Consider the following 27,254-nt stretch of genomic DNA (forward strand, 5'->3'; position numbering starts at 1 on the left):
CTGTGAGTCGGGAAGGGGAAGTGGGAGAGGCTTCTGCTGCCCCTGCCCCGAAGCACAAACCCATTGGCTGGTTTCTAACCAATGGGAGCTGCCTGTTTGAAAAACAGGCAGCATGTGAACCCTCCCCCCAGGCTCTTATTCACAGATGCACGTAGCTCTTGAAGCATGTGGGGGGGGGGGGGTGGAGTGGGCAGGCAGGCAGGCAGGGATGCTGCCTGTGAAAGTGCTGGGCAGATGGCTGGGAGTCACCCAGTAAGTCTTCCAGTCAGAGCCTGCCTCTGTCACCCCAGCCTCTCCCTTCCCACATCCCTCTGCCCCCCCTTTTCTGTCCCCCATCCCACATAAGCCAAACCCTCTGCTCTCCTCCTGAACCCATGTCCCCTCCAAGACCCTGTACCCCAATCCCATGCTCTAGGACATAACACAAACTCTTGCACACTCTCCTGTACTCCAGTCCAGGTCACACCTGCCTCTTTCACCCAAACTCTCTCCCAGACCTCACCTACCCTCCTACAACCCAGTGCCTTACCCTAAGTGCCTTTCTACACCCAACCTCCATCCCACAATTTCTCCATTAATATAATGAAAGAGTGTGGTCCTTGACCACTTTCCAAAATCTTGGAGTGCCCCCCCCCATCAAAAATTATTGAGAGAGAGGTATGGCACTCTGGTTAATATTTCTGTCACTACTTACTCTTCAGGTATCCTGCCTTTTTTAACTCAATGTGCAGCTCAATGAATGACAACGTTTCTTGAAAGTGACCTCTGTGGACCCTGTGTATGCACTGGGAGAACTTTGCTGTATACAACCATTTTCATAAACTGGGGGGAAGATCATCTACATTCTTTATCATTCTTGAGCAGCTGCTCCTCCCTTGCTTATAGTTCCTTCTACCTCACCAAGAAATTCGTCCACAGCATCATTCATCTTGCTGTGCACTTAATTTCATTAATGCCAGTCTAAGCATTTCCAAACCCCCTAAAAGTCATGTGACTGACTTAAAAATCACGAGTTTTTTTTTTAAAGTAAAGTCCTTTTAGTACTGGACCATTTAGCAGTTACATTTGCAAGGTTCTCTTCACAACAATAAAGCTAGAAACTTACGACAGGTATTTAAAAGACTGGAAGCTAAGATTCTCATGTAATACAAGTAGGACCTCCGTAGTTTGAGCCCTTTGGACCTGAGCAGTCCTGAACCATTGAGTTTGCTGGACCGGGGGGGACAAGGCACCGGACTTTCCACACCTTTCACCTTGGCCTGTAGCTCTGCCAGGGCTGCGCTCCCACCTGGGAATGAGGCTATCCCTGCCGCACTGGGGGCACCAGGACCAGCTGTCTCTAGCCTGGTCAGGGCCGCACTCCCTGCTGCCTCCAGTGTGGATGGGGCTGTGCTCCCTACTCTGCCAGTTTGGCCACGACTATGCTTCTGGGCACTGGCCCCGCTGCCTGAAGCCCAAGCAGGGCTGCACTCCCCACCACCAGCCCAGTTGCTGAACCTGACCAGCTGGAGCACTTTGATCCAGCAATATCTATGGTCCAGTATGTTGCCAGACCAGAGAGTCACAGATTTTAGAAGTTTAACCTATATGATTTCAGAAGCAAGGGCTTTAAGAAAAATATTAAATGTCATAGGAAATATGAAATTTCAAATATGAAACACTTGTGATAAAAACAAGATATTGGCAATGCTGCAGTTTATGTGATCATTTTGGACATATTCTCTATTGTCTAAACAAAATCCAAAAGGTTTTCCTTTGGCAAACAGATTGGCTGGGTTTTTTTCTAATTCTGTCAGAATGGATTTTTATACAGGCATCGACAGGGAACAACTACAGGAGTCATACTGAAATAAGAGAGGCTCAAGGACTGTGGTCAGATGCAGTCTTGGCATAAGTGCACTGACCTTCATTGATTTCAGTGGATTTATACCAGTACTGACTATTAACAGACACTTTCAATGGAGGTAATACCTGTCCTGAGAGCACTTCTAGCCTGAATGGAAGACCCGTGGTATATTAGGAATTATTATGTCTTTTTTGACACTAGATCCCTAGTGTAGATGTGTGGGCAAAGTTGGCACCGGGGGTGATATCAGGGGTGGGTTCCTCGATGATTTTGATGGAGATGTGTTGCGTGGTTACTGGAAATAATTTATTTGAGGTTAGGGGGTTGTCTGTATGTGAGGAATGGCCTTTATCCCAAAGCTTCTGAGAGTGAGGGGTAATTTTCCAGGATAGGTTGTAGATTATTGATAATGCATTGGAGGGGTTTAAGTTGTGGACTGTAGGTGATGACAAGTGGAATTCTGTTGTTTTCTCTTTTGGGCCTGTCTTGAAGTAGTTTATGTCTGGGTACTTTTTTGGCTCTGTCAATTTGTTTTTTCACTTCTCTGAGTGGGTATTTAAGTTTTAAGAATGCTCTATATAGATCCTGTAGGTGTTTGTCTCTGTCTGTGGAATTCGAGCAAATCCAGTTGTATCTTAGAGTTTGGCTGCCCACAATAGATTGAGAAATATGTCCAGGATGGAAGCTAGAGGCATGAAGGTAAGTGTAGCAGTTGGTAGGTTTCTGGTATAGAATGGTGGAAATGTGTCCATCATGTAATTATAGTGTAGTATCAGGGAAGTGGATCTCTTGTGTGGATTGATCCAGGCTAAGGTTGATGGTGGGATGAAAGCAGTTGAAATCCCTGTGAAATTCTTTAAGAGTCTCTTTCCATATGATGAAAATGTCATCAATGTAGCATAAGCAGAGTAAGGGTGCTAGCGGGTGAGAGCTGAGAAAATGTTGTTCAAGGTCAGCCATAAGAACGTTGGCATATTGTGGTGCCACATGGGTGCCCATGACTGTATCTGACTTGAAGATACAAATTGTCTCCAAATCGGAAGTAGTTGTGGGTGTACAAAGTCATAGAGCTCTGTAACCAGGTGTGCAGTGTTGTCATTGGGGATGGTGTTCCTGATAGCCTATAATCCGTCTTCATGTGGAATGTTGGTGTAAAGAGCATCTATGTCCATGGTGGCCAGGGTAGTATTTTCAGGAAGATTACTGATGTTTTATAGTTTCCTCAGGAAGTTAGTGGTGTCTCGAAGATAGCTAGGAGTGCTGGTAGCATAGGGTCTGAGGAGAGAGTCAATATAGCCAGATAATCCTGTTGTAAGTGTGCCTATGCTTGAGATGATGGGTTGTCTGGGATTTCCAGTTTGTGTATCTTGGGTAGCAGATAGAAAACTCCTGGTCGGAGGTAAGGATGGGTTAGTTTAAATTTGGTGCTAAGCAGCATCAGGGAGCTTCATGAGCAGTTGTTTCAGGGTTTTTTTTAATATTCTTTAGTGGGATCACAGGAGAGAGGCTTGTAGAATATGGTGCCGTCCTCCAACTCGACATTATTTTGAAATAAAGGATTGTAGTGTTATTTCGGAATAACATCAATTATTTCGAAAACACTGCTGTATAGATGAACTCTAAAAGACATATGCATTGTACATGCATCGCAGCTAGGTAATCGTTCATTTTTCAAAACGATCTTGCTGACTTTAATGGTGAAACTACTGACGCCATTTTCTCCGTACTTGGCTTGTCTATAATTTTCTGAATATTTTTAGTCTTTTTTGATACTTAAATACTAAGCCAAATTTGAAGAAAATAAGTGCAGAAGCTTCAAAGTTATAACCATTAATTATCAGCAAGCTTTAAAAATGCCTTAATTTACATATACTAATAAGGACATGCAACAGTACATTTCCTGGTACCAAAATGCATACTGAGCTTGTATTAATAATAGAAACTAATGTCAATGGTGCACAGTAATCAGTTCTTGCTCACTGGTGCCTGTGAATTATGGAACTAGAGACTTAACTTTTTTGCATTTATTTTCTTTCCTTTAAATAAAGAAGTTAGATGCACAACAAAATCTACTCATGCAAAATTCAAGTTGCACAGTTACGAATTTTGTGTGTACATTTTCATTAATTTTCCAAGGAATCATATCATACAAAAGATTCAATATGTAAGATAGAGTTGCCAACCTTCTAGGATTGGCCAAGATTCTCCCAGAGTCTTCCAGTGACTACTGAAAGAAATCCTGGGGATTTTAATAGGACATTTTAAGAAAATGTCATTTTGTTATGCTGGGGAAAAAAAATCTGGAATAGCTTCAATCAGAGTTGGCAACCCTAATATAAAATGAAGTAAAAAGTACCATGAGAAGGACTTCAGTAATGTAAGAAACAATTTTCAGAAGCCTAAGAGATCTATACATGACTTACTATATTACAGGAGAAACAGGAACTCAATATCGTGTAAAATCCCTCATATACAAAATCACAATGATGCAAAATTTAATATTTTTAAAGATTGTTGCTAAGAAAAAGGGAAAAGGCAGAAGAAAAGAAATCCCTTTTGAAACCCCAATCTCAATCCCTATCCAAAAGCCTGGAAACCATGGATGTTAAATTGTGGTTATCTAGTTAATCATGCAATCGATACACTTTGTATCAACTATGTGATTAGTCGATAAGGACCGTGCTACAGAGCCACAGCGCGGGTAGCTCCAGGAGCTGGTGCAGTTCTGGGAGCCACCCACACTGTGGCTCTGCATTTTAAATGTAGTAAGAGCTGCTGGGTTCTTATTACATTTAAAATGCAAAGGTGCAGCATCTTGGACCAGTCCCAGCTCGCGCTGAGTCCAGCAGCCCCTGTTCGCAGTGGCCATATCTGTCTGCCATGAACAGGGTTTGCTTGAGAGCAGTGGCCCTTTTCACCGGGGGCCCAGTTCCCCACTGCAACTCCCGCAGACAGGCTGCTGCCAGAATAGCCTCTGCCTATAGTGAGCCTCGGCCCACCACGAGCAGAGGCTGCTTCACAGCAACCTCTTCTATCACCCACTATTTCCTGATAGGGCTTTTAAGCCAGCTCCCCTCAGCACCATCTCCAGTTTCTCCCTCCTTCACCTCCCCCACTACCTCCGATAGAGGCAATGGGAGGTGGGGAGAACAAGTAGTCGATACTCCAGTTGACTACCCGATAAGCATCGACTAGTCGACTACTTGCTAACATCTCTATCAGAAATATAGAAATAGAACAGGAATTAGTTTGTTTATGTTATGTGGTGAGAAATTCACTTACTTTATCCCATGTTTACTTGTTTGGAGCATGCATTAGGGCTATTTCCTTTACAATACATAGTCTTTACCACAGTTCTATTATCCAATCTTTTATTTTCCCAAGCTGTATTCTTCCATTTAAATCACATTAGTTCTTATTCACTATCAGTTCCATTAAACAGTAGCAGTTTTTAACTGGCTTATTTGCAACCCTGAGGTTCCTCCCAAAATTACTATACTTGGTGTAGACATACATTGTGTATGTATTGTTATGTACACACACACATTTACACACAAAGGATTTTTTTCTGTAACTCCCAACACAAAATTACTCCGAAACACATGTTTTAATCTCTCCAGCATTTGCCTAAGTTACAGTCTGACCCCCATTCACTTCAATGGTCTCTGAATTGGGCCTCTAATAGAAAAATAAAAGAATTATAGAACTTACAAAACTCATATGATGTGTGAAGATTTAGCCATGTCATTGTTTGTTAGATAGCCAATGCTTGTTAGGTTCCACAAACCAAGCAATCTGTTTTGTCATAATGGAATGTTAGATCATATAGTTTATCAAATAGTTTGCAAATTTGATTGACAGTAACAAAGCACAAAGAACAGAGGCCTTGCGCTAATGCAGCAAACTGATATCCCATTCTCAGTCAACACGACTACCTACTTGGGTAACATAAAATAAAAAGGCCCAGAAATGTTTTAGTAAAATAGCACAATTTTTGGTTTTCCTATACGGCAAGCTTTTGTCCTGTGAGTCACCTAAGAAGGACATTCAATTTACAATCCGCTGATTCTGCCAGCCCTTTAGCTTTTTCTAACTGATTAATTCATTTCTCTAGAAAGACATCAACATGGACCACTGAAGCTATCACCTTCTCTAGTTTGCTTTATTTCCCTGATTTTCCCTCTATACCACAAGATGGTCTGTCTTTCAGGTTTTCTCCCCATGTCATACATCTCCTGATGATTGCCAAAAACTAATTAAAATTCTCTAAAATTTTAATTTAAAATCCCACTTCTTGCTTCTGAACAAAGTTTTATCATTATAAAGGCAGTACTGAGATGGATAGTAATACTATAGACTCTTGGTGAAATTGGCTAATAAAACTCTAACATTGACTTTTCCATATACTGATGCAACCTTCACTGCATTTATTTTGCTCAAGGGAAAGAAAGGAAACTCAATTAAGACCAAAAGTGCGGTCAGCAGGGAGTTGATTGTCCAGAAACTGCTGCTCATTTAATTTCCTCTGCCCTGTGCACAGAGGTTTCACTGAGATAGCATGGTGCATTAGGACTTCTCGGCTGGTCTGATCTCGTCATGGTTTTTTTTTTAAAGTTTCTAGCATTCATCTACATTGCAAATCTTTCCAATCACACTTCATGCAGTGCTATTTTATTGAATCTTAAAACAAACAATCAGAATCAGTTCTGAGGCTTAAACTGCCCATTCACATCAGTGCAAAGATAACTCTGAAGTCTAACAGCAATATACCCATCAACATTAGAGCTGGACAGAAAGTTTCAGCACAAATGTTTTGGTGAAAAATGTAGATTCCCACTAAAACATTTTTCAGGGGTGCACAATAAACGGCCTGTGGGCCAAATGCAGTTTGCCAGGGTTAGCCCCTGATGGGCTGCCAGCGCTTTATTTAGCTGGGAACAGCGACCTTCAGCCAACTGGAGCTGCAAGCATCCGTACCTGTGGGTGCCAGGTAAATTAAGTGCCGGTGGCCTGCCAGGGCCTAGCCCTGGTGAACTCTATCTAGGCATAGGCCTTTAGTTGCCTAACCATGCCCAAGTGAGATTGCAGCGAGTGAGGCTTGGTCTATATGGGTATGTCTACACTACCCCGCTAGTTCGAACTAGCGGGGTAATGTAGGCATACCGCACTTGCAAATGAAGCCCGGGATTTGAATTTCCCGGGCTTCATTTGCATAAGCGGGGCGCCGCCATTTTTAAAACCCCGCTCGTTCGAACCCCGTGGAATGAGGAGTAACGGTAGTTCGAACTAGGAAGCCTAGTTCGAACTACCTAGTTCGTGCTCCGTGTAGCCGCGCTGCACGGGGTTCGAACGAGCGGGGTTTTAAAAATGGCGGCGCCCCGCTTATGCAAATGAAGCCCGGGAAATTCAAATCCCGGGCTTCATTTGCAAGTGCGGTATGCCTACATTACCCTCCTAGTTCGAACTAGGAGGGTAGTGTAGACATACCCTATTAGACCAAGAAGATTGGCTTATGGTATACAACTCCAGCTACATAAAATGTGTAGCTGGAGTCAACTTACCTGAAACTGAGCCTTGGAGGCGTCCACACAGCAGGAGGCTGCTGGGAGCAAATGCTCCTATCAGTTTCCCTTACTCCTTGCAAAAGGAGGAGTACCACATGCTGATGGGGGCTGCTCTCAGCATTAGCTTTACAGATCTATGCTAGGTCTTTCATTAAGTATAGATGTGCCCAGAGAGAGGCTCCTGCAGGGAAGGTCCTGAGATTAGGGGAACTGGTTCAGAGAGGAAGGGCTGAAAGCAGCCTGCTAATATAGGAAGGACTCTGCCCAGATCAGGGGAGTTGAGCTGTATTTGGCTGGAGGGGTGATTTTTGTAGTTAGTTTGCAACTTTAATTAATAGATCAGCCCCTAAGGAGGACTGTTGTGACTGGACTGGAAAACCTCGTGTGGATTTTTATTTGGTGATCCAAGAAGGGAAACTGAAGTGATGGGGTGTGTCCACTGATGGGTTGCCTAGAGGGCACTAACAAGCAGCTACTCATATGCACCAGTTTTCCCACTAAGCTGCACAACAACACAGCTTCACTGGTGATTAGCCAGCCCCACCCAGTCATAGGTTCAGGACTCTGTGCATGGAGCTGACAGACTGGGTGGGACTGATTAATCACCAGTGAAGAGGAAACACTGATCTGCACTCCTGTTTTCTCCTTCCTAGATCTCCTCTAACTCCTCAGTAGGTTTGCCATCTCTCTCTGACTCTTAATGTGCACTGCCATAAGAACCCCCATCTCTGAATGGATCTGGTTCCCACTACACAGTTAGGGTGCTTTTGCACAGCACCCTAAACTCAAAATAAGTTACGCAATTTGCACTACACAAATTGCATATCTTATTTCGATTGTATTTCAATATAAGGTATTTCAAAATTTAGTTCATCTACACAGTGCCAAATTTTGAAACAACATGCTATTTCGAGACATCCCTTAATCCTTGTGGAATGAGGGTTACAGGAATGCCAGAATAATGCGCCCGTTATCTTGAAAAATATTTTGAAACAATGGGTGTGTTTAAAAGACCTGGGTTAGCTATTTTGGGATACCTCCAACATCCCGAAATAACCCCACTGTCTAGACGTACCTTTAGAGTATAATAAGCTCTCATGGAATTTTTGACTGCCAGAATGGCCAAAGGCCAGGCAGACAGCCAGACGCTGGGAGTTACGTCTATCCCAGAAATGCCAAGGGAGTGCTATGGGTCTTCCCATTTATGATGCAGCATTTTCTAATTGTTTGTTTTGTTATTATTGTATCGCTTAGAGGCCCCAACCAAGGCCAGTATTCGATATACTAGGCAATGTACAACACAATGAAAGGATGGTCCCAGCCCCAAAAAGCTTATGTCATTTATATTTAACGTCAGTGCCATCCTCTTGCCTGCCTGCACTCTGGGGAATTTGCATTTGTGAATGCTTGCATATTGATGTAAATCCTTTTGAGGCAAGTCACTTCCATGAATTATATTTGTTCAGTTTTAATTATTTTTCAGTCCTTACTGTCCAGTCATGAAGTGCTTCATAACTGCTACCCATGCCATGAATCCCTCCTTTTTCATTGCAGATAATGGTAGGAGAAGGAATTCTCTACTGTTGCCTGTCTAAAAGAAGAAATGGGATTGGAGCCGAGGCCAATATTAATGCAGGAGGCTGCAACTTCAACTCTTTCCTTAGAAGAGCTGTCAGATTTGTTGGTGGGTTTTGCATGCTAGTTACCAAAAATGCCTTTTGTAACACATTTTTGGTTTCAGTTACACAGGTTTTTTTCTTTAAGATAGTCTTTTAGGACAGTGAAAGGCAGTTATTGGCACAACTATCATTGTGCCAAAAAAAGTGCAAGAGAAATTATTGAATGGTGTTGCAAAATAAAAATCACATATTTATAATGCTTCCGCTGTCCATTTTTCTCTTTCATCTATTGCATTATCATCAGTGTTGCTAAATCAGTAATTTGGCTTACCATTATCCCTCCCCCATTTAATATTTAAGATGTTTGGGTTTGGTTTTAAATGCATTTTCCCCCCTCTAAAAAGAATCCCAGTTCATGAGCAACACAAAAGAAACTGTTTGAGCTGATACCCCTATCAAATAATATCAGTAGATCTGATATTCCATGTGTGGCCGATGGGTGTTTCAGGCTGGATTCACAAAAAGACAGGTATTATGGAAGTTATTTTGAAATAACAACTCCTGCTTTCCACAAGGAATAACGCTTATTTCAAAATAGTTATTTTGAAATAGTGGTAGTGTAGATACTCCCCAGAAACATTCAAAGTAATTACTCTCCAGTGCTTCCTGGGACTCTAAATCGAGGTAGCGCATCCACATAAAGGGAGCCTGTCTCAGGACTTCCCTATAGTATGAACACGCTATTTTGAGATAGTTATTTCAGGAGTTATTAGTTCAAAATAAGTTATTTTGAAATAATTTCCTAGTGTAGACATGCACACTTAGTGCTCATAGAGAATGTGGGGAACCAGCAGTTCAAATCCCCCCTCTGCCTGTTGAGAAACAGGAATCTGCTGCCTTCCAGGTGTGGGTCTTAACTACTAGGCCACAGCACAGGTGAGTACAATAAAACGGAGGTTGTTTGCAAAGGTTGGCCCCTATCAGGCTGCTGTACTATATTTACCAGCACCTCCACAGATATGCATGATTGCAGCTCCAGTTGGCTGAGGACCGCCGTTCCCAGCCAATGGGAACTGTAGGAAGCAGTGCAGACTGGGACACTATTTCCCGCAGTTTCCTTTGGCTGGCCGTGATGTTCCATGGCCAACAGGAACTCCAATCATCTGTACCTGCGGAGGCACAGGTAAATATAGTGGCAGCAGCCCTCCAGGGGCTAACCCTGGCACACCAGATCTGGCCCTTGGTCCAGTATTTGCCAACCAATGTCATAGCACTATTCTAATGCTCTCTGGCCCAGTTAATCTTTAATTACTCAGTTATTTATTAAAGTGGGACAATGTCAACAGGAAAAATGAGCTACCTCCCCAAGCCTCTCAGCAGAATATCTAGCCCAATGGTTGAAAGACTCTCCTGAGAGGAAGTAGGTGCCTGTTCAAATCCCATCTCCTCATCTGGATGAGAGAAGACTTGAGCCAGTGGTCTTCCATACCTCTGGTGAGTGCTCTAACCACTGACCTAAAGGTTATAAGGGAGAGCCTCCTTCCTGGCTGTTGTGTGGGAAGGTAGATGGCCTTATTGATGCTGGCCAGATTGGGTCTCCAAACAAATTAAGTGGAAAAGCACCTATCTTCCACTATTTTGTGAATCACTCTGAGCAGTAGATTGGAGATAGGCATCTGCACACACACTGAGACAACATTGCACATCCTCAGAAATAGAGACACCTACAGAACTTTGGGATTGGGCACCTGCAGGGCTAGGTGGCAGCAGAGCAGGAGTTTTGTGAATTGCAATGGCACTTAAAAATGAAACTTGCTTGCTTGTATCTATGGGGAAATGGATGAAGGCTGCCAAATTCGTTTCACATAAGCCATAGATAAGAAGGCAATTGAGTGTTTTGTTTTTAATTATTGGTGACCATCCAAGTTTGAATTGTCAAGCTATTCTTTGCTCTTCATGTAGAAAAGAGATGTGCAATAATTTTTTTTTGGGGGGGGGGCACTTCATCAATTTCGGTACATGATCATGGGCGAGCTCCAGCCCCCTCCAGAAGGGTCAAGGCCTTAGATGGAAGGTGTAGGACTGGGGGACGAAAGAATGTGAGAGGACGTGGAAGAGAGACACTATGTGAGAGACAGATTTTGTGACACAGATTGAGTGTTTCTGGCACAGAGACTGAGAAAGTGTATGTGGCAGTGTGTGTATGACAGTGACTATGTGGGTAGTACAGACTGGGGGTGTGTAACAGTGACAGAGTGTGTGTGCTGGTTGCTGCAGGGAAAGTTTCTGAGAGAAGCCACACTCTGTCTCTAAGACAAGGAAAGCTGTCCTGTTCTGTTGTCTTCTCAATCTCCCTGCTCTGCAGAGATAGGGCCTAAGGGAGGGAGAGAGAGAGAGAGAATTGGAATCTTAGAAACAGTGCACTACCTCTTAAGGCAGACACTCCTTAGTCACTTACCATCTGTGCTTCTTTTTGGAGGAGTTCCGTTGTGTGTCTCCATCTCCTTGATCCCTGCTCTGAGGTACAGAGTAGGGATGTAATAGTATAGTCAATTAACTGATAAGCAAAAGCTTATAGATTAATGCTATAGACTACATGCATTTTCCTCTTCCCCCTTCCCTCACCAGTAAATTTTTTAGCAGTCTGGACAGCAGCCCAGCTTAGTCCTGGTTCACACCGGGACCGGGACCTACCCTTGCTGTGGCTCTGCATTTAAAGTTTATTAGGAGCAGGACGGGCAGGCAGCCCAGCTCAGTTCTGGCTCACTGCAGGTCCAGGAGGTCAGACCCACCCCAGACAGGGGCTGTTGCCACCCTTCACTGCTGCCTCTTTATCAGAGGCAGCAGCACAGGACGACAGGCAGCCAGTCTGCGAGAGGAGCTGGTTTTTAAACTAGCTCCCCTCGTGGACCAGCTCCCGCCTGGCACCCCTCACTGCTGCTTCTGATACAGTGGCTGCTGGCCTCGCCCTTGATTTATAGAATAGTCCACTAACCAATGAAAATTCATGAGGTTACTCAACTATTTGATTAACCAATATTTAGCATCCCTAGCAGAGAGGCACGTGGACACCCTGACTTTAGCACTTCACTTTCCTCTTCCCTCTGCACAGCTTGCAGGAGAATCCTGGGAGCATCTTGTCTTCAAGACAGACAAGGGAGGGGCAGCTGAAGACAGGCTGCCCACTGTAAGGATGCATCTCTGCTAATCAGCTGGGTGGGCTGTAGAGAAATGCTTGGTGGAGCGCATCCAGTCCTTCGTCCTGATTTTGCCCACCCCTGTCAAATGAAGTTCACTTGTTGGTATGGGGCTCAGATACAGTCCTCTATGCTGCAGAAACCTTGCATGGGCAGAGCCCATGCACAGGAAGGTGATGTTTTGTGAGCAGAGGACAGCTTCACCACTGCTCCAGATATGCTGGAATGGAGAAAAGTACTAGAGTGGGCAAAGGAAGAAGTTACCATATCCACACACAGCACAGATTCAGTGGCCAGAAACCCAAAATAACAGCAGCAGGAGTGGGGACTCTGGAAAGGCTAGAATAGCCTTCAAGGAGGGCTGCAAATTTCCCATATCCTGCTCTACCTGACCTAAGAGTGTCCATCTTTAACTCCATACAAACCAATCTTAAGAGGTGTATGGATTTCACCCTTAATTTATTCTTTGCATCTGATCTTTCATTATATATCTTGCTTATTCATCTCATGGTAAAGCAATAACTTCAGCCTTTCTCCATTTCTCCAATGCAAAAAAACTCTACTTTAAACAGTAATAGTAGATCAGGGAAACAAATCTAAATACCACCCAAAGCAGGAAAAAGTGCACTGCAAAGCAACCCACATTTACCCAGTATCTGTTGTTTCAGGAATTTGGCATTCAAGACACTAGTGTTATTAGATAGCAATAAAGAGAGAACATTAGGAGGAGGAAAGGATTTTTCAATAGATGAACTTTTAACAGGAAGTAAAGTTTAACTGAGCAAGTTAGGTTTGTTTGTTTGTTTGTTTGTTGCAATATAATCAGAAAGAGTGGCACTTTGATTCAAGGGTTAATCCACTCCATAAATACAGACAAGGTCTGCAATGTCCAAAAGTCATTATCCTCTGACAGGTGTTTGGTGGTCTGTAGGAAATGAGCTAATGCCCTCAGTTTCCTTACCAATAGACAGATGCGCATACTAAATACACAAGAATACCACACATCCCAATTGGCATTATTTGGCACCACAGAGGGCAGTGTTATGAGAAATAAGTCCTGAATGAGCATGCCTATTCTCATGCTTAGAGAATAGACCCACCTTGGGGCAATGTGGTACAGCATGCACAGTCATTACTTCCATTTCCTGTAACGCCAGTTTGGTATATAAACAGGTGAATGAATTATAGATTTATTTAATATTTTCAGTAATTCAAGACAGATCCTTGATGAATTCCACTAATATCCTTCCTCTCGCCCAACAGTTCTTCTTTTAGTACAACCATGTCTCCTTTAGCCAGTTCCTTACAAACCTTATAATTCTTGTAATAATCCCCATTTTATCCCAATAAGCTAATAATTTCCCAAAAATAACTCTATAAAATGTTTTACTGAAGTTTTGATAGACGAGGAAAATATGGTAGATCTAATCTAAAATCAGTTAGCTTAAAGAAAGATTAGATCTGTGTGACACAGCCTATTTTTGGTAAACCTGTGTTACATTTTATCCCATTTTCAGTTTACGTCAATGTCTTTAATTATTCTTCACTTCAGCATGTATTTTAAAACTTTGTATACTATTAATGGTGCTGTAGTTTACCTAGATCAAATTTTTCACTTTCTTAAATATAGGTAAATGTGGTTTGAATTTGGTTCAATAATCATAACTATCTTTAACCAGCTGTTTTGTTTTACTTTCTAGGAGTTCATGTCTTTGGCCTTTGTTCTACTGCTCTCATTACTGACATCATACAATTGTCAACAGGATATCAGACACCATATTTCCTGACTGTATGCAAACCAAATTACACATCCCTAAATGTATCCTGCTCAGAAAATTCTTACATTGTGGAAGACATTTGTTCAGGATCTGATCCCATAATAATCAATGGTGGAAGGTTAGTTCCATCTTATTCTGTGTAATAATCTTGCATACTTGCTTTTACATTACGTAGGTAATCACTCTTATTTTTAATTGTCAGTCCACCTATAGGACTTACTCAGTAATTATCATCAACTCTGAATGAGTTTTGACAGTCATAACAAAACTCAGTGAATATGTTGCTCTTCAGTTCAGTTTACTGTAGACATCACTGAGGCCTAAGAGAAAATTTGGAAGACTATTCTGACAGACTCAGATGCCTAATAGGATGGTGCTATCCACTATTAATTAAATCCACCTCCCCACCTTTCAAATAGGCACAGTATCTAAATCATTTTTCAGCATGGGTTGCTTCTACTGTTACTCTTTATAAGTTCTACCTGCTGTGCAGGGAAAGATCATGCCTAAATACCCATATTACCAGTGGTGGTCTTATACCTTAGTTCATGAAGTACACTATAGTTTTGTCCTTTATTACTTTTTGTGCATTTTTTGCTTGGTTAAGCTGATATACAGACAGACTTTGAGACTGAAAGCCCCTTATTTAAGAAAAGATTGCAGCACTGCAAACTTCTCCACACTCCCCAACCAATATAAACCTCAATCCTAACCTGTTTAGGGTCAAGAGGATAGTTTGTTCTCCTTGGTTACTTAGGGTGCATCTACACTGCAGGGCTTAACTTGAAATAATCTATGTAAATTTAGCTACGTCAATTGCATATCAATTGACAGTATTTTGACACTATTTCAAAATAACTGCATTCTGTGTAGATGCGGACTGAGTTATTTTGGAATAGCGCTAGTTATTTTGAAATAGTGTTGTAGTGTAGACATACCCTCAGGGATATCACTCCTGTTGAGATGGCCAAGTTTATGTAAGGAGATTAATCTGACTTCCATGATTTTAACTTGTACAAGTCTTGTTTTTGTGTGATTGCTGATGGTCTTCATTTTTAATTTCTAGCACAACTGTTTCCATTTCTAGTAACTAGCCTCTGACTAACCTGTGAAGAGTAAAGAGCAGCATTTATGTCATTATTCTGCTCATAGTGCAAATTAATCTTCTCTGCTATCCTTAAGTGGTTTTCCTCATCAAACTCTTCCCTGGTTTATAGTCCAAGTGCCTTTCCCTAATTTTATTCTTAAGTGAGCTCTGGCTCCCAGGGTAGCCAACAGCCTTGCCAAGGACTTAGGCAGGGGGTGGAGAATGGATCCGTGTTCCTGGAAGGGAAAGGCCTCTTTGGAAGGATTGGGCTGGGGTGCTGCCAGCCCTCAGCACCGTCCAGCCCATGGCATGCCCACCAGCCCTGAGTGTTGCCTGAAGCATGCTGTGCTGTGCTCCAACAGAGATTTAAAGGGCCCAGGGATCAGCAGTAGAGGCCAGGAACACTGGGTCCCTTTGAATCAATGGGCCCTGGAGCAATTGCCTCTTTGCTACCCCCTCACCCATTGGCAGGCTTGCTGTCTCCTTTGTTTTAGTGCTAGTTTTCTTAATCCGTTTTATACCCTGACAGTTTTGCATTGTGTGTTCTTACACTTCTGAGTTTATATTAAAATTAAGCTATCAGAGGAAAATAGTTATCCCCCAGGTTTATTTTTAATACCTCTGAGTGGTAGCTCATTTCCTATGCTCAGAGACATTTTCTTTTTAGAACTCTGAATGTATCTACCACATTAATACTAGCTGTCATACTTTCCATACACAAACAGCCATACTTTTCAGTCACATTCATTTTATTTTAAAATTAAAAGATAATAAATCAAGGAAGAACAGAAGTAAAATCTCTATGAGAGAGCCCTATATGTGCATCTCCTTTTTAACACCCTGCATTTGCTTTGAATGCAAAAAAGCTAAAAAGCTCAGTCAACAGAAAACAATTTATTGTTATTTGATTTATTTAAAAATATTTTAAAATATTTTAACCTGCCTCTCTATACAGCTACATATCCAAGTCATGAAATTAAGATCCAGATCTGAACATTAACAAAGTTCAGACAGCTGAATCCAGCACAGTGTTCAGGAGTCTCTCTAATGAAGCCTTTTTCTCAGTTCATTGGCACAGCTGTCCTTTTGACAGATATGTGGAAACCATACATACATAGTTTCTTCCAGCCAAATTGGGGGAAAAGCTGAGCGCTTTTACCAGAACTTATGGAGGCTCTATGTACTGGTGTGGATGATTTTTGCCTTTATTCCCCATGCTCCTCTTAATGCACATAGATATTCCTTGTGAAAGGCTCTCAAAATTTATAAAGGAGTTGAAGTTCTAGATCAATGACCTAACTAATGAGAAATTCACATTTATTTCCATTTGGCCAGAGTAATAACTGAGAAATTGCTAGACATACAAGCCCAAGTTCAGACCAGTAGAACTGCATTCACAGTAGTTCTGAGTTTGGACCACAAGTTCATTTACATAGAATTATCTAGAGAAGACAAAGCAAAATGAAGAACATAGAAAATTATGATGCAGCCTCTTAAAGGAAAACTAATCCTTTAATTCCCCAGGACTTAGTCTAGAGCAAAAAGATTACATACCATTGCTATAACATTCTAAGGGAGGCATATTTATGACAATAAATTGATATATTTTCTATTTATAGTGCCCCATTCTAAAAGTCAAAGTCATACAAATTCTATTAATCTTCCAGAGACCTTTAAGTAGTATTCTGGTGGAGAACCCTGCTGTACAACAGATTTCATTTTTTTCTTCTCATGCCCTGTGACTTTTTTATTCTTTCCAGAGAAAGAAGGTATTGAAATGTACCATACAAGAGCAAATGTCAAAAGAGACAGAATATCTGTTGTGACAATTTTATTTAGCTACTGCTATTATGGTCCTGGCTGTGAATATTCTAAAATAATAGATGTTAAGCTATATGTTGTAGCTTTCACTCTCATTGTAGCTCTTTATTTGGGATCCTGTCCTGCAATGTACTGAGAGACTCTATCATCTCTCGAAGCTGAGGACCTCCAGCATGTTGCAAAATCAGGCCAAAAATTAAGAGTCATCCATAATCTTGGCATTGTCAAGGAGTCTTCTAATGTTTTTGTCCTGCTGGTCTGCTCCTTCAGCTATTGCATGAAGAGCCCGGATTACTTTATTGTGAAATGCTTTCTCCAAGTACCTTTGCCATACGTGAGCCTGTCACATCAGGAACTACTGGGAGCTGAACCAGAAGACAGAGCAAATGAAGGTTCAATATGCCTGCCTCCCTAAGACCTGTTATTTCCCTCTTTTCACAACAGTAATATGGGGAGGAAGGAGAAGAAAGAAAGCACAGAGAAGATGCAGGGTTTCTGTGCCATCAGAGGAAAACATTTAGGAGGATGTCAGACTGCTGCAGAAATCGAGCCTTCACAGTACTCCTCCAGGCCACCTATGAAATTTCAGGGAGCTTTCTGGTTTCCATATTACCAGCCTCCTTTATGGGGCCCCATTTCTTATACTCCATGAGGCAGCTTAGTGCTATTCTGGTGGTGTAAAGCTGACCTTCAGATAGCAGACCTTAGAATTAGAGGAGCTCTTCTGCTTAGGGCAGTGGTTTTCAACCTACAATCGGTAGCACTGCCTACAGCCCCTCAGCACAGATGTGGCCCATGTACCAGCCTCAGGGCCACACAGATAGTATTGGTTGCAGTCCATAATGATAAACAAGTTGAGAACCACTGATTTAGAGTGATCCTTGGTTGGTGTACCACCATGTAGCAACTCGTATTCTAATCATCATCCTGATTGCCTGTACAGGGAGCATAGTTCGGGAAAACAGTGTGTGCTCCAACTCCCTGATGGACCTACAACCCCAGCTACTACAACAGCTCATGGGCAACATTCCCGTATAGAGCAGCCCCCAGCAGTGGCATTCAGATGGCCTAACATTGGGAGAAGCATGATGGTTTCCTGAACTGTGCTGAGTACTCTTAGGCCACAGCTAAATATCCGAGCCACAGACTTCACCGAATAAGGTTATTGATGGGGAGATAGATCTATAATTATGTGACCGACTGTACAATAATATGGTTGATTAATAAATTATTCACAAAGAATAAAATGCCATTATTTGAGTAGCTCAATAGATGGCTAAACAATATTCCTCAAATAAATTATTCATTTCCCCCCTTAATCAGTAGGACACATATTCATAGAAAAGACTAAGGTAGATAATGTGTAGAAGTTGTCTTTAATACTCATTCCAGTCACCAACCACTGAAAGAAAGAATTAATGAAATCCTAATCTGTTTACTGTGTAGGACTTTTTTGAAATGAGATATCTGAGCTTAACTCGGTGGGACCTGATCTTGAGACGTACCACATACCCGCAATGTGGTCATTGATGGTCATCCACACTTCTCAGGACTAAGCACTTTGAACCCACTCATCTGAAGACCTAGAATTAGTTGATGCCCAAATAAGAAATCCTTCTGAAGTCAATGGAATAATTACATGACTTATATGAACAGACTTTTTCAGGATAAGACCTATCATGAAAAAATATCCAGAAATGTAATTATATATATTTGCTCCTTTAAAAATCAATTAGCTCACAGTTCACCAAGTAGTTTTTTAACATCAGAAATGACTTGATGTTGAATATTCAAAACAAACTGATTAGTTTTGTAACTCAGGTCTTAGCTGATCCATTCCCCAAAGTACAAAAAGGGAACTTAAAAAATAAATCATTTTTTATATTTTTTCTGTGATGTGTAAGTTAAATCGTACTACCCAATGTGTTTTTAAATAAGTAGAAGTACAGTGTATTTGGAAAAACATAACTTGAGTGTCCTTCCTTGGCAGAAAGTCATTCCCTTCTCAACATGCTACTCTGGCAGCCTTTGCAGCTGTATACATTTCGGTAAGTAATCAACTCTGTTCATTATTCATTTGTACTAGCGAAAAGTCAGAGTGTCATTTACTGCGTAGTTTAAAGTGACTTGATTTAGATTGTCACCTAACGTGGTAAGGAAATAAATAAGCTCCAATCCTCTGAGCTTGACAGCAAAATGAAATTACAAATAGCTAAAATAAACTCAGCATTGCTATAAAATATACAGGAGGGACACAATAGTTCCACACAATTTATCTAGCAACATTATCCTCTGTAGTGGAGTATAACATTTAAAGATATTTAATGTTGTGTATTATTCACATAAAAATATTATTTTTGTCTTAGAAAGTGATATTTTAGTTTGCTGTTCAAATAACACTTATCATGTGCTAACTCTTTCCTTCTTTGTATCATACTTCAAACACTGCATGCAAACTCTAGACACGGGGGCTACGTCTAGACTGGCATGATTTTCCACAAATGCTTTTAACGGAAAAGTTTTTCTATTAAAAGCATTTGCGGAAAAGAGCATCTAGATTAGCATGGACGCTTTTCCACAAAAGCACTTTTTGCGGAAAAGCATCCGTGCCAATCTAGACGCGGTTTTGCACAAGAATGCCCCGATCGCCATTTTCGCCATCGGGGCTTTTTGCGCAAAACAATACCGCATTGTCTACACTGGCCTTCTTGCACAAAAGCATTTGCGCAAGAGGGCTTTTGTCCGCATGGGAGCAACATAGTATTTCCACAAGAACACTGATAATCTTACATGAGATCGTCAGTGTTCTTGTGGAAATTCAAGCAGCCAGTGTAGACAGCTGGTAAGATTTTCCACAAAAGCAGTTGCTTTTGTGGAAAAACTTGCCAGTCTAGATGCAGCCTAGGACAATTTTTTTCTTGTTATATCTGGATTGACATCAGTGGAGATACATCAGAAATGCATTTGTCTGATGTGAACAGCTCCACTGATATTTACCAATAGGATTTTCTGGCTAATTAGTAGCTAATTGTACCTTTGCTGAATGTTTAATTTTTAATATCTGGAAGATCACAGGTCAGAGGCTAGGAACTCAGCAAGATTCAAAGTGCAAGTGGATGTTTATGTGGGCAACAAGAATACTGTATTCAGAATTAATGCTAACAGAGGAATGGGAGCAAAGTAAAACTTCATGTGTCAGGGCTTAAGCCCGTTTCTGCAGACTGTTCTGTGTGTGTACAGTGTTTAGCATATTGGGGTCTTGATCCATGACTGGGACTTCTAGGCACTACTGTAGTGCAAATAAATAATAAATAACATTCACCATTACTGATTACATTGAAACCTTTATGGGAAGCAGAGGAATGTTTACCCTACATCTGCCTATGGTGGGGGTCTTTTGCACCTTCCTCTAACGCATAGTTTCTCATCCTTTTCAGGTTAGTGATTCCTTATTCAAAGTCAAAATATTCACCATCCCCTTACACTTACTATAAAAATAAGGATAAAAAATGTATTAAGGATAAACATTATGTCTACATAAGTTAATTGTGTGCATGGTTACATATTCAATAGATAGTACTTGACCATGAAAGCTAAGAGAAATGGAGGAGCAAGATTTTCTTTGCTTTAGATTATAATTATTTTTTCAGCACCTCATGATTGCTTTCAGTGATATTAACCCAGCAGTCATGACCTACTGGCTGCAAAACATTGTTCTCAATTATCTGGTACTAGCCAGTCTCAAAAACATTGTATTAGATGGGCCATGGGTCTCATTTGGTAGAACAATTCCTATGCTCCTCAAGCACTAGCTCCTTAACTAGTTATATTTGCAACACATCACATCTGTACTCAGGTCCAGCTTGCACTGCTTCAGTGAGAGTTTGGTTTGGATAAAGACTTTGGAAGTGGTCTCACTGTGACTGAAGATTTTTCTATAGCAGTTGAATGGATTTTACCAAGACTGAAAAACAAAATCAACAAAATTGATGCTAAAATAATCTACCAGGCATTCCTGTGTATTCACTTGAAGAAAAAGTACATAAAATAAAGAAATGTTCCCTTACCTCAATCTGAAATTACACAAATCACTTTTTTTCCTTTTCCAGATGTACTTCAATTCCACTTTAACTGACTCCTCCAAACTTCTGAAACCTCTTCTCGTCTTTGCATTTATCATCTGTGGCATTATATGTGGCCTGACTCGTATCACACAGTACAAGAACCATCCAGTAGATGTCTATTGTGGATTCTTAATAGGAGGAGGAATTGCTCTCTATTTGGTAAATACAATATGAATGTGTTCTAAGTTTTAGAAAATAAAAATCATACAAGGACAGTAAGGGCTGTATGCAATGCTCTCACCAGAGGACGGTTTTAGAGGAAATAGATTTTAGAGTGGCAGAAGGAACAGCAACATGAGTAGACTATTGAAACCATACAACTGTATATATGAAAATGGTCAGTTCCTGCATATTGCAGCCTGATCAGGAATTGATAGGTGAATGCCCTATAAAATTACAAGCTTATGTGAAGACTTACAAAATTCACACTAAAAATTGAATTGAAGGACAGTCAAACATTTCTTGACTCAACTTGTCCCTAGGCTGTTGCATGATGACTGACTTCAGGTACTCTAAATACCCAGTAGCAAGGAAATCTGCCCTGAAAACTGAAAATTAATGGGGAAGCAGAATAAGGGCAGTTAATACTATGTAATTACAAATAGATCTGGGAATAGTGCAAAGAATTAACCTGAGTGATTAGCTCAAGCATTTAGACTGTTTATGAAACAGTCCCTCTCACTAGAATGTCTTCAAATGATTCTTTTACAGCTGGCCCACTGAAAGTGTAAATATCATGAAGCTAAACCTTGTTGAAGTCATGCATAACTTGGGAGCCAATCGATACAAAGCTTAGAAATTGTTCTATCATGTAGATACTGTATTACAGTCACTGCGCAGAAGAAAGGGCAGAACTACTGAGCAGAGAACTAATCAGGCTGTAACAAGATTCAGTAATGTAACAAGATTCAGAGCAGTCAGTTATGTGTAAATATTTCTTATGCAAGGACCAGGAATTGTGAAAACATTATTTTCAAAACAAAATATTCTCTCTTGCACTGTGGTTGCTGCTTTGTAAGAGGGGGAACACAGGCGGGGAGGGGGGAGCGGAATAACCCTCCACTAAGTTATTTGCTTAGACTACATGTTGTAACAAAGAATCACAATGGCATGACTTTATACTTACCTACAAGTACAGAACTGTGGGCAAAATTTGGAACAATGAATGAGGTTTGCATTGGTGAGGATAAATAGCAATGGAAAGAAAACATACTGGACAAATCTTGTCAATGTAACTATATTAATATGATCCATGTTCTGTGCATTTAAAGACATGGAAGTGGCTAAAATATTTGTTTTTCCATAATTGTCTAATGCTTCTATCCAAATATCAGGGTCTGTATGCTGTGGGTAACTTCTTACCAAGTGAGGAGAGTGTGTTACACCAGAATCTGCAAAGAGAACCACTACGATCTTTTACAGACCTTAGTCAAGATGCCAACAGAATTTTACCGGGCAAAAATGGTGGCAGCAATGATGGACTTTCCTCTCACCATTCTGAGAGTATTCTGAATAGAAACCACAGAGATTCTGGATCCCTGACTAACATCAAGAGAGCAAATGCTGATGTAGAGATTATAACCCCACGAAGCCCCATGGGAAAGGAAAATATGGTTACTTTCAGCAACACTTTGCCGAGAGTCAACACGCCATCAATGGAAGATCCAGCCAGACGAAATGCAACAATCCATGCATCAATGGATTCTGCCCGTTCCAAGCAACTTCTCTCTCAATGGAAGAACAAAAATGAAAGTCGAAAATTGTCTTTGCAAGTAATAGAAACTGAATCTGGCCATTCACCACCAAGGTCTATTGAAATGAGATCAAGTTCTGAGCCATCCAGAGTAGGTGTTAATGGTGATCATCATGGCCCCAGCAGTCAGTACCTAAAAATTCAGCCTGGCAGCGTTCCGGGTTGTAATAGTGCTGGTCTTTCTGGTGGGCTAAGAGTCTCTATTCAGTCACGTCCTGGTTCTTCACAGCTAGTCCATATTCCTGAAGAGACCCAGGAAAATATAAACACATCTCCCAAAAGTAGCTCAGCCAGGGCCAAATGGCTGAAAGCTGCTGAGAAAAGCGTTGCATGTAGAAGCAACAGCCAGCCAAGAATCATGCAAGTAATAGCCATGTCAAAGCAGCAAGGAGTGCTTCAGAGCAGTCCTAAGAATTCAGAGGGCAGCACGGTCACCTGTACTGGAGCCATCCGATATAAAACTTTGACAGATCATGAACCCAGTGGTATTGTACGAGTTGAGGCCCATCCAGAAAATAACAGGCCCATAATTCAGATGCCATCAGAAGGTGAAGGGAGTGGCTCTTGGAAATGGAAAGCTCCTGAGAAAGGTAGCCTTCGTCAGACTTATGAACTAAATGATCTCAACAGAGACTCTGAGAGCTGTGAATCCTTGAAAGACAGTTATGGGTCTGGTGACAGGAAAAGAAGTAACATAGACAACAGTGAGCATCACCATCATGGGATTACTACTATAAGAGTCACACCGGTGGAGGGAAGTGAGATTGGCTCAGAAACTCTGTCCATTTCTTCAAGCCGTGACTCTACACTTCGAAGAAAAGGTAACATTATTTTAATCCCTGAAAGAGGAAGCAGCCCCGAGAACACCAGAAACATCTTCTATAAAGGAACATCCCCCACAAGAGCTTACAAAGAATGAAAGGAGGCGTGTCAAGCTGATCCAAGAATTAACACATTTTGATAAAGCTTGTGCTCGATTCCTTTTTGAGCTAATTTAGAAATATTCTTGGTGTGCCAAATTACTGACCCTCGACCTGACTATCGTTGGACATTACTGATGTTTGGTGTGCATGAACTTGTGGATTTCATGTGGTTGGGGGGAAAAGCACAATGCAAGAACCTAACGTGAAGAGTTTTCTTACAGTTTGTTTCATCAGACCACAATCATTCTCTGAGGGTCATGATATCAGTCAAATGATGCTCTTGAACACAGACACTTTATTTCCTGAATGTGCCAACTTTTTGATTTCATTTATATTTATGTCTGAGGACAAATGAATTTTTCACAGCAAAGGCTGTATCAGTGTTGTTCTATATTCACCTTTGCAGATTTTGCACCAAAACTTTATTACAGAATGGTGCTGATTATAACTTTACATATTTTGAAAATTTACATACTTATTAAACTCTACCAACACATGACATATTGACGTGAAATTACTTTAAAAGTAATACTATTAATACTATGACGATGCTGGCTGCATTCATGTAGAGTAGGAAATACTTACAGCTTTGTTATAGTGGATTTGTCACATTAAAAGATTGCAAAGATTTTGTGTAGTTCTTTGAAATAATGTTTACTGCAACAAAAATATGTGGGTGACGTTCCATTAGAGTGGAATAACTATTTAATTTGAATAGTTTTGCTACCGCTGCTGCTCAAATTTTATTTAAGTACAGGTGCTACTAACGAAGAGGCTTTTTCTTAGTAGGCTGTTTTAAATATTGTTTTTAAGGGGATCTTTTAAAGTACATAAAAATACAGATTTTGCATTTTTACCTCCTCTCATTTTGTCTCTCTGTAGACTTTATATTTTTCTGTTAATTTCCAACTAGATAATGTTTGACACTGATAACTGCAAATGAATTTGCTCTGAAAGAAGGTTTGCCATGAAAACTGAAATTGTTACTGATCAGTCACTAGCTATTGATTAACAAGCATTCTAGCTCACTCTTGGATGTACTCACCTCACCTGCTTAGCTTAGCACAAAATGTCCATAAGCTTCACCCTCATCATAGTGCACCTTTATTTATAAGCTTTGCTTTAAATTTGGAATGTCTTTGTATGCAGAATCAATACATGAGTATTACGTTGGTTTTTGGGTGCCGTTAGGGTCCCTGAAACAGACTCAGTAAGAGTCTCCTTAAACATGATTTTTTTCAGCTAGAAATCACAAGGACTGTGTCCTGGGGTTGGAGAGTCTATAGAACTTCTAATGACATAATCCTTTCTGAAATGCTTTTGTAATATGAGAAAATAATTTGCCTTCTTGGAATCTGTGTGCCTAAGAGTTACTAAACTGGACTCTAAAGAAAACTAACATGGCTTTGTCCTGCGCATGCAGGAAGACAAACAAGATATAAAGGATTTGGTGAGGCTGCGATTTTATTAACTTATCTGGGAACTTGTTTCCACCTAGTGGATCAGTCCCTCAACATTCACCAGATGGTCCCTAGCCAGTTGCTGGGACCCCAGTGTTCTCCCCACAGAGGAAGGCTAAGGAGCTGGTGATAAGGGGCTTTCTTCCTGCTGAACCAGATGTTAGGAGCCTAACATTTCTCTCCAGCTTCTTAAGGGGAAGGCACCCTCTAAATCCACTTCCAATTCTGGTTCATGAGGGAACCAGGCTCTTATGGAATGAGTACTGCACTGGACAGCTTCCATCTGCTAAATTGCAATAGCTTGAACTTCGTCTCCTAATCTACTCCACTGGGTCACTAAGCTGCAGTGGAGAAGGCGAGAACCCCAATCTGGCAGTAAAGGAAAAATCCTTCCTCTATTCTTAAATAAGATGCCTAGCGCAATACTCACAGCTGATCAAACACTCCAAGGATCTACTTTTAATCCCAGGGGCTGGAGGCATGGAAGGGGATTCCAGCCAGAAGACAGGGGCTCATAGATTCTTTTCCCACACTTCTCCCCCGTCCAGAGTACAGGGGCCAATGTTTTACCTGGGTCCTCCTCACTAGCCCACCACTTCAGGTGAGGCTTTTTCCCTCCCCAGTTCTGAAAATAAGGGGGCAAGGAGACTCTTAATGGACCAGTATCTGTTTTTCCCTCCAGTCTGAACAAAGACAGCCCCTAACCTCATTACACACTCTGCCTCAGAAATTCCAAACGGTGAATTCTGCAGATTATGTTTAAGGAAATAACTCATGGTGTTGCAGCCTGCTACTAATGGTGAGTGTTATTATTGGGCACTATAGCTAGTGAACTTAACCACAGAAACTAGGGAACTGTGAGAAAAGCAATTTTTAGAAAATGCATTTTCAGATTATATTTACAAGGTTTGTTTAGTTGTTTTTGTGTACATGTAGGATATAGTCCTAGGTATTTAATATCAAACCTTTTTTTACATATTTCCTAGGGATTACAAACATATGGATTGTCTTGGATAAAAAAAACTTGTTGGCATTAATTTAGTTTGGGTACACAATAGAGCAGGTAGGATTAGCTTTAATGGAATGGGTATGACACAGTCATTGTTGGCCTATATATGCAGAAGGGTATGTAAGTAGATGAAGCTGAAAAAAGAAATGGAAAACTGCAACTGGAAATATTGGCAATAAACCAAGAATTTTACAGTACTCTCTCCAGTAATATAACTGTTTTGGAGATGACAGGCTTTCTGGTGGGAGTGGTTGTTCCTTGGTTTTAGCTGGGCCATTTATCTGGGCCATCTAGCATATGTTGCTTTTACTACTCTGAAATTTGCTGCATTATTTCAAGTGCAGTGTGATATTTTTCCTATGAAGCTTTCCTATTTCTTAACAAAAGATTTTAAAGCACTTGTGTAATCATTGAAATTGTGTTCTTTACATAATATATTGATATATTCTTTTTTTACTCAAAGTGCCAAAGTCTACTCTTTTTAATAATGGCTTATCAAATTATATTACATTAGAAAACAAATGTAATAAGATATACATTGGAACTCAGACCTCTGCATGTATATCTGATAAGAAGCCTTTTGTAAAATGAACCCGTGTTTACATTCCACTAATACCTTAATTTAAAATTAATCAAATAAATTGACAGGTGGCATCTTCTTAGTGTTCTAATTTTTCTGACTTGCTAATGAGGGAACCAATTTCTTTGTTAGGCTGTGCTTTATTGAGAAAAAATAAAATTAAATATGTTTTTTCAATGAGAATTCTATATATAAAGTATTTGTGTTTAATAAAATGTTATGCAATGTTTTCAAATGGAAAAAATTTGTAAATTGCTAGAATGTATTTTGTTAAGTACAGATCAATGCTACTGTGTGGATTTATTGTGCTATCATAAAAATAAAGACTAAATTCCGCATTTGAAGTTCAGTCATTTCATCTATAGCACAGTAGAAGTCAAGATCCCATTTCCCATCTCCTGGTCCCCTTCTCTTTTTTTATCATTCAGAAACTGACAGCACTGAAATCCCAGCCATTATACTTGCTTTCTAAGACAGGGGTGTGGCTTGCCTG

The 27,254-nt window shown here is 40.7% G+C and overlaps 1 protein-coding gene across 1 annotated transcript in view; it reads left to right on the plus strand.

Moving 5' to 3' along the window:
• PLPPR4 (phospholipid phosphatase related 4) overlaps nucleotides 1–27,012 on the plus strand; it is a 60,144-nt gene extending 33,132 nt beyond the window's left edge. Inside the window, exons 3-7 of the mRNA XM_006119840.5 lie at nucleotides 8,965–9,094; nucleotides 13,927–14,122; nucleotides 18,903–18,960; nucleotides 21,022–21,195; nucleotides 22,371–27,012. Coding sequence (XP_006119902.1) covers nucleotides 8,965–9,094; nucleotides 13,927–14,122; nucleotides 18,903–18,960; nucleotides 21,022–21,195; nucleotides 22,371–23,708 — 1,896 coding nt within the window. The 3' untranslated portion in view covers nucleotides 23,709–27,012. The remainder of the gene's footprint in view (nucleotides 1–8,964; nucleotides 9,095–13,926; nucleotides 14,123–18,902; nucleotides 18,961–21,021; nucleotides 21,196–22,370) is intronic.
• Nucleotides 27,013–27,254: the final 242 nt, after the last annotated feature.

Source organism: Pelodiscus sinensis, chromosome 9 (assembly GCF_052426305.1).
Source record: "Pelodiscus sinensis isolate ZL-2025 chromosome 9, ASM5242630v1, whole genome shotgun sequence".
Lineage (NCBI taxonomy): Eukaryota > Metazoa > Chordata > Testudines > Trionychidae > Pelodiscus > Pelodiscus sinensis.